This window comes from Andrena cerasifolii, chromosome 6 (genome assembly GCF_050908995.1).
Source record: "Andrena cerasifolii isolate SP2316 chromosome 6, iyAndCera1_principal, whole genome shotgun sequence".
NCBI lineage: Eukaryota > Metazoa > Arthropoda > Insecta > Hymenoptera > Andrenidae > Andrena > Andrena cerasifolii.
The window spans coordinates 4,622,847-4,636,955 of record NC_135123.1 but is presented as its reverse complement, the minus strand read 5'-3'; the positions used below and the strand labels follow the sequence as shown (position 1 = coordinate 4,636,955).

At 44.1% G+C, this 14,109-nt stretch overlaps 1 protein-coding gene and 1 long non-coding RNA gene across 2 annotated transcripts in view; one reads left to right on the top strand and one right to left on the bottom strand.

Annotated features, from left to right (window-relative positions):
- Positions 1-14,109, bottom strand: part of LOC143369799 (furin-like) — a 431,604-nt gene that overhangs the window by 176,143 nt on the left and 241,352 nt on the right. Inside the window, exon 3 of the mRNA XM_076814185.1 lies at positions 8,810-8,862. Within this exon, the coding sequence (XP_076670300.1) occupies positions 8,810-8,862 (53 nt within the window). The remainder of the gene's footprint in view (positions 1-8,809; positions 8,863-14,109) is intronic.
- On the top strand, positions 8,245-8,881 carry LOC143369823 (uncharacterized). The gene is made up of 3 exons (XR_013085506.1): positions 8,245-8,385; positions 8,448-8,709; positions 8,764-8,881. It is a non-coding gene; the product is annotated as an uncharacterized LOC143369823 (long non-coding RNA).

The window sequence follows — 14,109 nt, the reverse complement described above, 5'->3', positions numbered from 1 at the left end:
ATGTTTGTATATACGCTCGATTGACAAACGCGGTAAAATAAACGTAAATTTACTATGCGCGAAATCTCGTGTAGCACCACTTAAGACGATAAGTCTCGCTCGTTTAGAACTATGCGGTGCAATTCTCCTGGCTTCATTATATGCCACTGTTCGAGAGGCCATCAAACGCGAACTCGACAGAGTTATCTTTTGGACCGATTCTACCATCGTGCTGAACTGGTTACAGAAAGAACCGTCCTCTCTAAAAACATTCGTCGCGAATAGAGTGTCCGAAATACAATCGAAAACCGACATCACCGCATGGCGTCACGTTAGATCTTGCGATAATCCGGCAGATTTACTCTCGCGAGGACAATCACCGACACAATTTCTTCACGATTCCAACTGGCGGCACGGACCGCAATGGCTCTCAAGCGTCGAATCGGCTTGGCCAGAGTCAAAGTTTAAAATCGTTGAAGAAGTTCCAGAGACCAAACGTGTTACCTGCTTTGTAACCACCACGATTAACAGCGACGAGATCTTAAATCGTTATTCAAGTTTGTCTCGCCTCCGACGAATCATCGCGTATTGCCTGCGGCTTAGACTACCTCGTCGATTTAAGGGACCTCTGACCGTGGAAGAATTACACGCAGCAAACGATCGTGTGGTACAACTTGTGCAATCATCCGCATTCACACAAGACCTTCACCATCTTAAGACCGGAGCAGGACTACATCCGAAGAGTAAGCTCTTGCCGTTACATCCCTTCCTTGACGATAAGGGAATATTACGGGTCGGAGGGCGATTACAGAACTCCACCTTGCCGTTCGAACAAAAACATCCGGTTCTCCTACCGAAAGGACACCGTATCACTGAGCTCATCATTCGCGAAGCTCATTTACAGCTTCACCATGCAGGTATCAACTCGACTCTGTACGCCGTTCGTCAAACATACTGGCCAATCGATGGAAAAAATACTACGCGAAAAATTGTTCGGCAATGTGTTAGATGCTTCCGCGTGAATCCACCTGTCACCGACTACGTCATGGGCAATCTACCTGCCGCTCGAGTCACAGAAACCCGACCGTTTTACAACTGCGGCGTGGACTACTGCGGTCCATTCTATATTAAGGAGCGACGTTTCCGTAATCGCACTCGTATAAAGACCTACGTTGCAGTTTTTATATGCCTCGCAACGAAAGCCGTCCATCTAGAGGTCGTCAGTGACATGACGACCGAAGCATTCATCGCGGCGTTAAAACGGCTAATCGCGCGTCGAGGGATGTGCCGTAACATGTATTCGGACAACGGTTCGAATTTCATCGGCGCAAATAATGAATTGCGCGAAATTCACGAAGACCTCCTGAAAAACGAAAGGGTACAACATTTCCTGGCGGACAAAGGAATATCGTGGCACTTCATGCCAGCTCTATCGCCTCATTTTGGCGGACTTTGGGAGGCTGCGGTAAAATCTTTCAAGCACCATGTAAAACGCGTTGTTGGTGAAGAACTGTTCACGTTCGAACAGTTCAATACGTTCGTTATTGAAGTCGAGGCGATTTTAAACTCTCGTCCTCTAACACCTCTTTCCTGTGATTCCAATGATCCTATAGCCTTAACCCCTGGTCACTTCTTAATTGGTAATTCTTTAACGAGTCTACCGGAGACCGATTTCAAGGCAACAGCGACCAACCGGTTGTCAAATTGGCAACACATCCAGAAGGTGAAACAGGACTTCTGGTCCAGGTGGCATAAGGAATATATCAACCACTTGAACGTGCGCCATAAGTGGACTAAGGGTTCCCATACGATCAAGGAAGGCACCATCGTGGTCATTAGGGATGACCAGCTTCCACCCCTACAGTGGCATCTCGGCTGTATCGAGAAGGTTCATCCCGGGAAAGACGACATCGTACGGACTGTTACCGTTCGAACATTCCGCGGTGTTTACCGTCGCAACGTGAAGCAACTCGCGCCGCTTCCGGTCCACAACGAAACAGAACTCGTCGCATAAACAAAGACTTTTAATTTAATAAGCATCGTAGCTTTAAGTATCATATTTTCATCCAATTATGGTATATGTATTTGATCGACGGGTCTCTCAACGGGGGGAGCATGTTCCGTCTTACGGGAACAAAGGGGGGTTCAGAGCGAGGCAGAAATTCAGCGACCCTTATTCCTAGGCAATTGCTTACCGTCGAAGTCTTGGGGAGCATTTGCCTGCCAGATGTTTAATAGGTGGCAATTCGGCATCGTGCTATTTTTTTGGACACTTCGACCGTCCTCGCTCTGGGAAAACCCGTTGATTGCTCTGTCAGCGGGTGGTGTACGGTAACTTCAAAACGGTACATACCGTCGACCACCGCTGACTCGCGGGACAATACGATCATAAACCGCGACCCCGGCGAGAGGCTCCGGCCGATCAACCCAGCGAGGTTTGTTAGCCAGATGTCCGGTTTTCCCTGCGCTACGTCACGAAGAAGGAGAGGATTCCTCCTCCATCACCGAAATCTTGGAGGGAAGGTTCCTCCTCTTCAAGCAAGGCTGAGCCAATCAGGCATTTTGGCGCCTCCCAAAAATCAGATGTCTTGTCCACCTTTGACATCGAAAAGGTGGACAAGACCAGAAGTCAACGAGCTCGGGAACAGTACGGTTCGGTGTTTTTGATGAGGTCAGCATTCGGACACATCAGCACAAGTAGAGCTAACTTCTCAGATCATCGTTCAGAACAGAATCGACACGTAATAATTTAAACAGTCACCCAATATTAATTTGGCGGGTGATACATCGTCCGGCTTATACGCGTACCAACCGGTGAATCGAGCCTTACACCCTCGAAAGCAAAATTCTATAATTTTCACGCGTGTGCCGTGCGAACACATATGTCATACACAAGTAATTCAAATGATAATAGAACGAACGGCTTGAATAGCAAACCATATGATGCAGTCTTTCGTGAACTCACGAATACTCTACATTTACGTAATGCTAGATGATTTTCTGTATCAGGGAGTAGGAACAATATAGTTATACTTATGTTTCCAAACTGTATCTATTTATTATCGATCCACTGACAAGGAGAGGTTTTTAGGTGTCCGCCTCTGAATACTACAGTTTTTGCATGTTTTAGTGATTCGAAAAATAAAAAATAGGGGAAAGGTGTTTGAAACGACCCCCCTGGGTAAAATGATTCCTGGTTGCTCTGCGGATATTAGTGGTGCTCTTTCGTAATATCAATGTACAAAAGTTCAGCCGGTACTTCAGGCCTGCCTTTTAGGGTGCAAATACCTCCTCAAGTTCTGGGAACCCGGAACAGCCGAGCGCGAAACTGTTACGTTGCCAACCACAGCATGGGCTGCGGGAGATTGCAAGACTGTGCGTGCGTCCATACTGACTCGTACCGCGAGCCTACATAGCTGGGTCTCACGCGTATGGGCGCACACACCCTCTTGCAGTTGTCCCAAAACCCACGCAACGGTTAGCAAGGTAAAGGTGGAATCAGACGGCGCGTGAATCGGCGAGCTTGCTCGGCTCGTCCAGGTTCGGCAAGTCGGCTTAGCGAGCACGACTTGGCGATCGATGACCGATCAGACGGCGCGTGAACCGGCGATTCGCGCGCAAAGATCGCCGATTCACGCGCCGTCTGATTCCACCTTAACATTTCCCTGCTCGTTTGTTGCCCGGCTCCCAGAACTTGAGGAGCTATTTGCACCCTAAAGGGCAGGCCTGCCGTACGTCGTCATGTGTCGCACGAAGTACCATGTAAATATCAGCGCTGTGTGTGTTATAAGCAAAAAAATCAGAATTACTATCTTTTATCTAAAGTAAGGTCTTTTTTAATGTTACGTAACTTTTGTCATAAACGGCTTAGTGTGACAGCTGTTTTTTCGCGGATTTAATGACAATTCGACAATAATTTAATATATGTTCCGTTACCAAATGTAATAATTTCACGTTATATTCAACCACTGAATGTGAGTTGAATGTTTGAACACATGTACAAGATTTTCAGGTGCCCGACTCCGATTGTTTTGGTTTTTGTATATTCTTTAGAGGGCCGAAAATTAGGAAATACGTGTCTTTTCATTTTGACCCGTTTGCACGTTTAAGGGGGTGAAACCATCCCACAAAGTTCATAAGAAGAGATACAAAACTGACTGACGACAGGAACTTACAGCAAGTTATGGTCGCAACTGAAATTTTTATCAAGTTTTCTTCAACATAATGTTATAATGTTCTTTAAACTAACAATAGGAACTTTTCTGATGAGCTACGAGGGGTGGTTTAACCCCCCCAAAATATGAAAACGGGCCAAAATGAAAAGACACGTATATCTTATTTCTCGGTTCTCTAAAACATATCCAAAAACCATAGCAATCGAAGGCGCACACCTAAAAATTTCTCCTTGTGAATACACAGTTTCGTAAGGGTTTCCACCATGCCCCAGCCAGAAAGAAATGGTTTGCCGATCCTTCTTGCATTTCTCCCGTTCGGCGCACTTTCCTTTCCTGTTTCTGCACAAGTTTGGTGTAGGTACATCGACAACCCCTCATTTCGACTGTGCACAGCTGGAACAAAGCACTAGTTACATAACATTTCAAGGAATAACGAAGGTTGTCAAGTGCATTGCATCATCACTCACTAACGTTCGACGCATGTAAGGACGCGGTTATGGGTTTCCGTGGAGCCGTTTGCAAAGCCTTCCACAGAGTAAAAACACTTCGTATTTCGGGCAACGTTCGTTCTTCTCTACAGTCTTCGCGGTAGCTGGTATAAAAGCTGCGTGAGTTTTCACGAATATTGGAAATTCGATTTTATTTTCGACGGGGAAGTACAATACCACTGTGCCACGTGTGTATAAAGTATGAAGCTCTGTAGCTAGATAATCAATAGTAATAGTTTGAGAAGACTCTTAGTGGTAACTCGAATCGATCGAGGCACAGTGCAATTAATTGAAATACGTAGGGATCTTGTACATGTGTCATCATAAAAATCAGACACTCAAGGAGGCTCAGTGATGTTTAGAGGATTTAATTAAAACTAACAAGTAGCGATCACACGTTGATCGGCATCGCTTTGAAGCGCTGTGCGCAGTCGTTCGACGGGTTGCTCGTCAAGCGATTCTTCGAACTGGTGGGGATCTCGATCGTGCAATTACTGAAGCATAGACCCTCGTTCAGATTTTGAAGCGCTACTGCATTCTAGAGAGCAACCACGTGCCAGCGAATTATCTCCTGTGAAAAGGCCCTCAACCGGTGGACAATTTCTCCTGATCGATACCGCACACGCGCGGACCAGCGTAGCCGGGGAAGAGAAGGGATGCGAAAATAAGTTGCCAAAAGCGAAAGACGATAGCCGGGAGAAGGTCCGCAAAAACGTTTCTGGATTGACTCGCCGCGAAAGCAACTCGGAAGCGAGCCACGAATAGGGGAACAATAGTTCAGCGCCGCTCGTTAAAGCATTAAAAGCACTTTTGTCTTCCGCGCCCGGTTAAAAATCGGCCGTGATGGGCTGAAAAAGTCCGTTGCCGTCGCCCGCCTGGCTTCCACGGGTTCAAAAACTCTGCCCTCACTGTTCCAGGGCCCCTAAGTGTTTCTACCCTTCGCCCCCATCCCTGCTGTACCACTGCCGCATCCCAGCAGCAATCGCGACATGAGAGTTCTCCCCTTTCATTCTTCCTAAAATGGTCGCGCGGGGGTACCATTTAATTTTTTTGGACAGGCAAAAATATTCCCTATATTCTGATGCGTATAATTCGTGGAATGCATATATCGATATCGGGAAAGTAGCGGGTGACAAGGGGGACAGCGACTTTGACTGTTGAAAGTCAACAGCCAAGGTATTAACGTCGTTAACGCTGGTGTAAATATTATGTAGCCTCGAAAGGTGACGTTCGGTTCTGAACTGTCTTTTCGGTTTCTCTTTATTGCCTTATCGCGTCGAATGAGCGAGAGGAATTGACTGCCCTGACTGATTTGTCTCAACCTCCGCAGCCACAGCAGAAGTGGAGGGGATAGCGGTCGCCTTATTTCGAACCAGAAACCCCGTTCTTCATTTTGAGACACTACCGTAGCGGTTTGTAAACGATAACCTTGACGGTGCGAACCATTAAATGTGTTCTTCGTCACTCGCTACAAGGCTACCGCACTGTGACTTATTTACCTTTCGAGAGAGCTCAGAACCTTGGGTCCTGCATAGATGGCGCACACTGGGCCCGATTTCAAATTTGCCGCCTCTTGGGTCTCTTTTTAAGATATCGGAATGAAATTTGCGCCAAAAAATAGGAAAAATTATTCCTTTCTAATGATATATAATTTAATATTTTCTACATTTATTTATTTTTCAATTTTTTAAACTTATTTGTGATAACAAAAATTAATTCTGTTTATTTGTTACCTTAATTAATGCCCTTTACAGTGGTTTAAGTAAAATGTTTTGGGAAACTTTTCGTATCCATGTTATAAGGAAAAGTCGAATGATAAAGGAAAGTAGCAACAAATCGGTTTGTTTAAATTAAAGACCAGGCTTTTGCGATAAATATCTTGTTTTATTAGTAGCTAACATAAGCAATCCATTACAAAATAATTTTATGTGTAGTAACAAAAACAGCGACATTTTTCAAAATTTAACAAATTTAACATTTGCCTTTTTGGCGTTTGGAAGATATTCCTTGTTAAATTTTGAAAAATTAAGCTCCACTTTCGGACCGACTGCAATATTTTCAGCACACCCTCCTCCAAATAATCACGCAAGATCATTTCCGTGAATCGTATGTCGTATAGGCGCAGAGTCATGCTAAGTGTAGGTATACACACGAACACAAGCCTATTACGCAATTCCAAATCCATTCAGCAACGTTTACTCGTTCACCCTGCGCGATTTTAGGTATGATTAGACGCGTTTCTCGTGCATTATTCACTCGGCACAATGGATTTTAAATTCTTTATTTAATGTTGCATCGGAGTGCGAGCCATTAACGACCACTCTGAATTATGTAACATATTATATACATTTATTACACGTATAATATTACGAGTCTAATACAAATTCAATATTGTCTGATGTTCTACATAGTTTCCTCATTGTCAGTGGCATTCTACAACTCGTGCAGTGATATACATTACTTAATATTTGTTAGGTCTTTTACTTTTAGTACGTTAACTTCCGTTAGGCCCCACGTACAGGCTAATAACGCAATAATGTCCCAAATGTATGCAGAATGAGTTCCCACGCATTTCACTTATCGCCGAGAAAATCGTGGAGCTATCGACTTTACCCTATGTATGTCCCACTAGGAAACTCTCCCAACCCGAAAATTCTGATTTAATGAAACTTCGTGTGAATGTGGAGCACATTGGGGTATGCAAGTGTAAGAGCCGACAACGATGGGATTCTACGAATCCCATCAGCAACGCGGCAACGTCGCGAGGCGTACGAATTCCGGGAGAGACGGCACGACTGACACTCGTCGCCTGGCCGCTGTGGTGTGACCAGCAGAACGGTTTCTTTCATTTCAAATATTCATATACATATATCTGTTCACACGGCACACGCGTGAAAATTATAGAATTTTGCTTTCGAGGTTGTAAGGCTCGATTCACCGGTTGGTACGCGTATAAGCCGGACGATCTATCACCCGCCAAATTAATATTGGGTGCCTGTTTAAATTATTACGTGTCGATTCTGATCTGAACGATGATCTGAGAAGTTTAGCTCTGCTTGTGCTGATGGTCCGAATGCTGACCTCATCAAACACACCGAACCGTACTATTCGCGAGCTCATTGACTTCTGGTCTTGTCCACCTTTTCGATGTCAAAGGTGGACAAGACATCTGATTTTTGGGAGGCGCCAAAATGCCTGATTGGCTTAGCTTTGCTTGAAGAGGAGGAACCTTCCCTCTACGATTTCGGTGATGGAGGAGGAATCCTCTCCTTCTTCGTGACGTAGCGGAGGGAAAACCGGACATCTGGCTAACAAACCTCGCTGGGTTGATCGGCCGGAGCGTCTCGCCGGGGTCGCGGTTTATGATCGTATTGTCCCGCGAGTCAGCGGTGGTCGACGGTATGTACCGTTTTGAAGTTACCGTACACCACCCGCTGACAGAGCAATCAACGGATTTTCCCAGAGCGAGGACGGTCGAAGTGTCCAAAAAAATAGCACGATGCCGAATTGCCACCTATTAGACATCTGGCAGGCAAATGCTCCCCAAGACTTCGACGGTAAGCAATTGCCTAGTAATAAAGTGTCGCTGAATTTCTGCCTCGCTCTGAGCCCCCCTTTGTTCCCGTAAGACGGAACAATATCCATTCCAAAGGTGTAATCATTGTTGTGACCTGTAGAAACAACCATCCTACAGAAGGATCAACTTCTTTCTGCGGAAATTCACTCTGAAGAGATCGGTCTGGGTAGGTAAAATCATTCCTTAACGTTATCGCATTTTTTTAATATTTAGGCACTGTACTTCAAGGCCCTAGGGACACCAAGATACATAGATGTGCATTTAGGGACTGCACCTATGTGCTTTAAATCCCTTGGATCTCCAGGAGGGATACGCATTTTGGATCTGCCGTGCCCTGTGGTGAAAAACACATGCGACGGCTTGTATCCTCAAGGGTATCGCTTTTCACACCTCTCGAATGCTTCCCAAGTTATACGTTGCTGTATAGTACATGTGTTCTACCAACTAAGCGTATTCTCCCAGAATCAACCAAGGGCAAATGAGAAATATGGTGAGATGTGGTGTGATCATTTTAAGTAAGTTAACTTTAAAGCCGTTTAATTAGGTCTCTTTAATTAGTTTGATGAATGTCTGGTGGTCGAATCACTTACGTGGCTGCCGTGGTATACATATAGTATTCTGCGAATGCAGCCTTCGAACGTACCTGGAAAAGAAAAAAAAATCGATTTGGTACGTATTTACTGCATGATTCACTAGGTAAAATTAGAGACACTGTAATAAGAGTCTGGCCACGAAAAGGCCACTTTTGATTCGTTCGCCATTTTTCGTCTATTCCCGCTGATTTTTAATTCTGTCGATTATACTAATCTTAATTGTAACACATTTGTTGAAAAATACATGTTTGAAAGTTAATCAAAAACGTTTTTTGTCATGCTATTCTAATTGTTTGTAATATCTATTTATCTGAAAGTGTGCATTTGGATAGTAAAATATTTTAAATAGATATTACAAACAATTAGAATAGCATGACAAAAAACGTTTTTGATTAACTTTCAAACATGTATTTTTTAACAAATGTGTTGCAATCAAGATTAGTATAATTGACAGATTTTGAAACGTTTTTGATTAACTTTCAAACATATATATATTCACATACACTTTCATAACATAACCTTTTTTGAGGAGTCATTGAATTTAATTCTCTTATATAATTTTCTTTTTAAATAATTTCTTGTTTTACCTTGACGACAGAAGCTTGTGCTTAGGCAAACAGTGGGGACATTCCGTATTTTGTTCCAGCGCAGATTGGACATTTCCTGCTTTCAAACAGTATACCAACTCTTTAACATCATCATGCGGGGATATTTGAAATTTATAACCCTTTGCGATTCGACAGTTCTGTAGCCTCTTCGCAGTAAGATAGTAGACAGCGATCAAATTTCGAACCGGCAGATTTTTTAATTCGATACCGCGAAATACTTTCACATCAAAGGAACAAATTCCACAACCCGAACATTGGATTTGGTAACATTCTGTCACTCACTGACCTGCAAATGTGTGGTTTTCACGTTATCACGGCGCATTCCGCGAATTATTCCTATCAATAGGTTCATGCGCATGAATGAAACTTCAATAACAGCGAAGAAGCTCCGTCAATTGCCTGCATGTATGCATCGCCTCTTAACAGGATATTATTGGGATAGTCGTGATAGTATGACCTCTCGATAGTGAATGCATAAAGAGCAACAGAAACTTTCATCGAATTTTCACGGAGTTGCTGAGAGACTGTAGATGCAAAGTAAACGGGTAACTACTTCCGCTGCTAAAGGAAAGAAATCGAACGGTACAGTGAGGAACGAGCAGCGCAAAAAGAACAATTAAAGCTTCTATGGCACCAAGATGAAAAGGGCGCAGCGTCTTTATAGCATCGTAGAATCCATCGGAGGCTTTCTTTCACGAATTCATTGGGAATCACGCCTCCTATTTCATACTTTCAATTCGAACTTCTTCCGAATCTATTAAGAAACTGCTCGACAAAAATGAAGCACATGGAATAATAAAGGGAACGCCGGGAAATATTTCTAAAATTTGGCATGTTGAAGAGTTGGCCTTTTCAGGCCTGTCGTCTGTTTTTCGACGTGCTGACGGACTTGACAAATTGCTTTGTTGTGTGCCCTGCACGTATCATACTATGCTTTTATTAAACTGGCTCGTCATTTTTCACCGGATACACTTTGGTAGGAGTACTGGACCTAGCTGCTGATACAAACATTACTATACGAGAAATAAATGGAGCTGAACTACACAGAGAACACCCTGGACGCTGAATGTGTGCTGTCGGAGAAGATTTCAACATTCCCTGCACAGGATCCGATAACCAAAATAAGAGGACGCAAGCAGGAACGCAAACGAAGACACCAGCGGTGCAGAGGCCCCTGCTCTTGCTGTCCTATGTATGCGCATCAATGACAGGATAAGCAGAATCCTCAAAGAAGAAAGGATCAAGACAGTGTTCACTACATAGGATAAGATGAAACAAGTGTAGGTACACCTCCCGGGAGGATGAACATTTGCAAATGTCATTATCTGCTGTCTACAAGATTAGCCTGCTTATGGGGAAAGATGCGTATTGGGAAACCGAGGGAAGGCTGAATACAAAGCTTAAGGAGTAAGGTAGATGCACCAGCCTAGAATATGTGACACTACAAGAGATAGGGTATCATTTGAAGAAGCAGGAATGATAGCCTGAATAGAAAGGATACTTTTTCAGAAAATATGGGAAGATAAGAATAGAATGAAACGCCTTAACATTTCTAGTGAGCGTCGTCGTGTTTTCACGCCGAAGAATCAGTTTCCAAAGCAAACACACAAGAACTCTCACATAATATTTGATATGCTTTCTAAAAACTATCAATGGGGAAACACGTTAGAGTCCGCACAGGGTGCATAAGCGCCATCTGGAACATCCTTCTATCACTCTCTTAATTATTTAGATGACCAACTAAAACAGATGTGTAGATGTGCAAGTTCTCATCCGTTCCTATTCTTGAAAGTTTTCGTGTAGTACACGGTCATTGATTTCAATCAGATCTTTGGCTAACAATCGATTACTTTCTGAATACTGGTAGAATTCTACTGTCACGTGGACGTGCACTTTTCTTGTAACTCATTCTAGCATCCTAAATAGACCCCAATTCTGACCTGAACACAGTAATTGAACCCGACAGAAGAACTCCATTCATCCCCACAGTACCGGGTTATAAATTTGATTTTAATGTACGGACTTGAAATTCTCCTCATAGTTTTACTAATGATTAGGCTCCGAATTGCTGAGCTACTGAACTGGTCGATTTTTTATGCACGAGGCGGATGATGCTCACCTCAAAACAATTATTTATTAGAGAGTAAGCAATCACACAGTCAGAAGCAAACAGAATACTGTACAAGTACAGAAAATAATTCACATTGTCCACCTGGAATATGTGTAGCTATTCAAATGCTGCTAAAAAGAGTATTTCAACTCTTAATATTAAACACCCAAATTTCATTACCGATTCAATGACTTTCCTTAGCATCATCTCCTGTACCTCTTCATTTCAAGTAGTCAATCCATGCGCGAATGCAGCCCCTCCTCCCCCCGCACATTCATTATTGCTCCTCCCTGTCTAGTCGCAAGTCTCAGTCTAGCTGCTTCTCATCCTGCGAAATTTCCCATCCCACAGGAACGGTCTTGTTTCGCTTATGAAACAAGCGTCTCGTTTCCCGGAGCAAATAGCTGCGGTAGAGGAGGTCCGTGTGACCAGGGAACCGCTATAGCGCAGGCAATGGCGGCTATACACGCCTAAACTAACCAACCTGGAAACTAACCGAATCACGGTAAGCCTTGGCTGGCTGTCGCTGGACAGTCAACATAGACAGTGGACTCCTTCACGCGATAGTGGAAAAGTGGTCGAAACGGAGCAGGGTGAGGCAAATATGTATAACGCGTGGAATAAAAATAACGGCATAGCCGAGGACACTCCTGAGAATACAAGTCGCCAGATCTGGGGCCACGGCAGTGGACCCGCCAAGCTCGAGCCAAGCCAACTGCCGTAGCACCCTTTACTGGAAACAACTCGGTGTACTTTTGACCTCCTCATAACTTTGCACCGAAAAAAGTTAGACGGCTCAATTTATTTTCTGTGTTAGATGTTGACAAGCTAAAACTGGCCTCACAATTACGCGCTTCTATCTCTGGTACTTTTTAATTCGTACGATTCCAAAAATTGCTGATTTTGTCATTGACTGACTGACTGACTCACTGATCATCAAAATTCTAAGGTACTTCTGGGTGTCCTAGAATGCTGAAATTTGGCACGATGGTAGGGTTTGAGGCACAAACAAAGGAACAAATCTGAAAACTAACATTTTCCCTCTTTCAACCCGTAAAGTCGGGGGAAGCATTTTGTAACCTGTACCTATTGACAGTCTTCTCGCTACGCTCGGGCAAACTTCACGCTACGTCGATAGTTTTTTCAACACCTGCATGAAAAGGGTTGTTTTTGACACACAAACTCAAATTCCGAAAGGATTGTGATCGTTGTATTACAAAAAAAAACGGCCAAATAACATATCCTATGTTAAAATGGCTAATTTAATTACTGGCGATTCGCAAACGGAGTCGTTACACTTAAGTGATGGTATGTCCTGGCGCCATCGCATAGTTGGCATGCCTGGCGACGGTTCATGTCTACAAAAACCAAAGGCTAACCTGCAAAAAGAGGAGTGAAATCGCAACAAAAACATGCCTGTAAAAAAGGCCAAGTTCGAGTGACTGCTTGGCCGTAGAAAAGCAGTGCGATGAGATCTAATGTGCGGCCAAGTGTAACTTGGCCATAATGCCCCTACCGACTTGAGTCGGGACAATACTCGCCAATATGTGCAAATGCCAAATATTCGTACACAAATATGAATATTTGCACTTCGCACTTGCACGTTTTAATGCGAATAACCAATATTCGTACACGAATATCGAATGAGTTGATCCAGGGTTAGAATGCATTATGGCCAAGTTGCACGGAGCCATTTTCTAGGCCGTAGCCCTGTGCCTAGCTGTGGCACTTTGTAGTGGGATGTTGAACCTGGCCGCACATTAGATCTCATCTCACTGCTTTTTACGGGCAAGCGATCACTCGAACTTGGCCTTTTTTACAGTATGTTTCTCACCAGTCACTACTAGGCTCTAGAAACCCAAACTGGCCAGTCACCATGGCATGTTCAGGATTTGAAGTACCTAATTTAGTGCAAAGTATTTAGCCCTCCCAGGATCATATTAGAACCAGACCTAACCCATCTCTAGCATTGTCACTGTCTGCCTCGGCTCTTCCCAGATATATTTGCTTGGATCTTGAAAGAATCACCCTCCCCATACTGCCTCTAAAATGTCTAAAATGTCACCGGTTTTTCGCACTGATTGCGCCTTTTGCCTATAGAACAAACAATCGAGTGAAGTAAACAGGGATAAAAGACGGGGTATAGAGGGCAGCAGTGGAGGAGCAACGTGAGGTAGGGTCTACTCCTCAATGTCCCGGAGGGCCAAAGATATTGCGTCGAGTGTAGTGTCCAAAAATGACGCTGAATGTGCATTGTACATATTCCTGGGCTATTGACTCCCGACACTCAAGGGCACTTTATTCTGTGTCCGTTTCTTCCGCTAAATACACACGAGCGCGCGCCCTGCCGAAATGTTCTGCTCCCGTTGGTAAAGCTCTCTGTTCCTCGTTTCAAAGAGGTAGAAGCGCGGTCGAGGTTCTGTTTGCGGTTAAATTCTGAGACTGTTTGAACGAGGAGATTTCGAGCGTCGATGTCCCTTCGCTCGTGCACGCACATGTGGAGAGGAAAGGAAAGACGATGCAGGGGCTAAAGGGAGCTGCGTCGTCGGCCATAAGAGTGGTCGCGCTCTCTCGCCCTC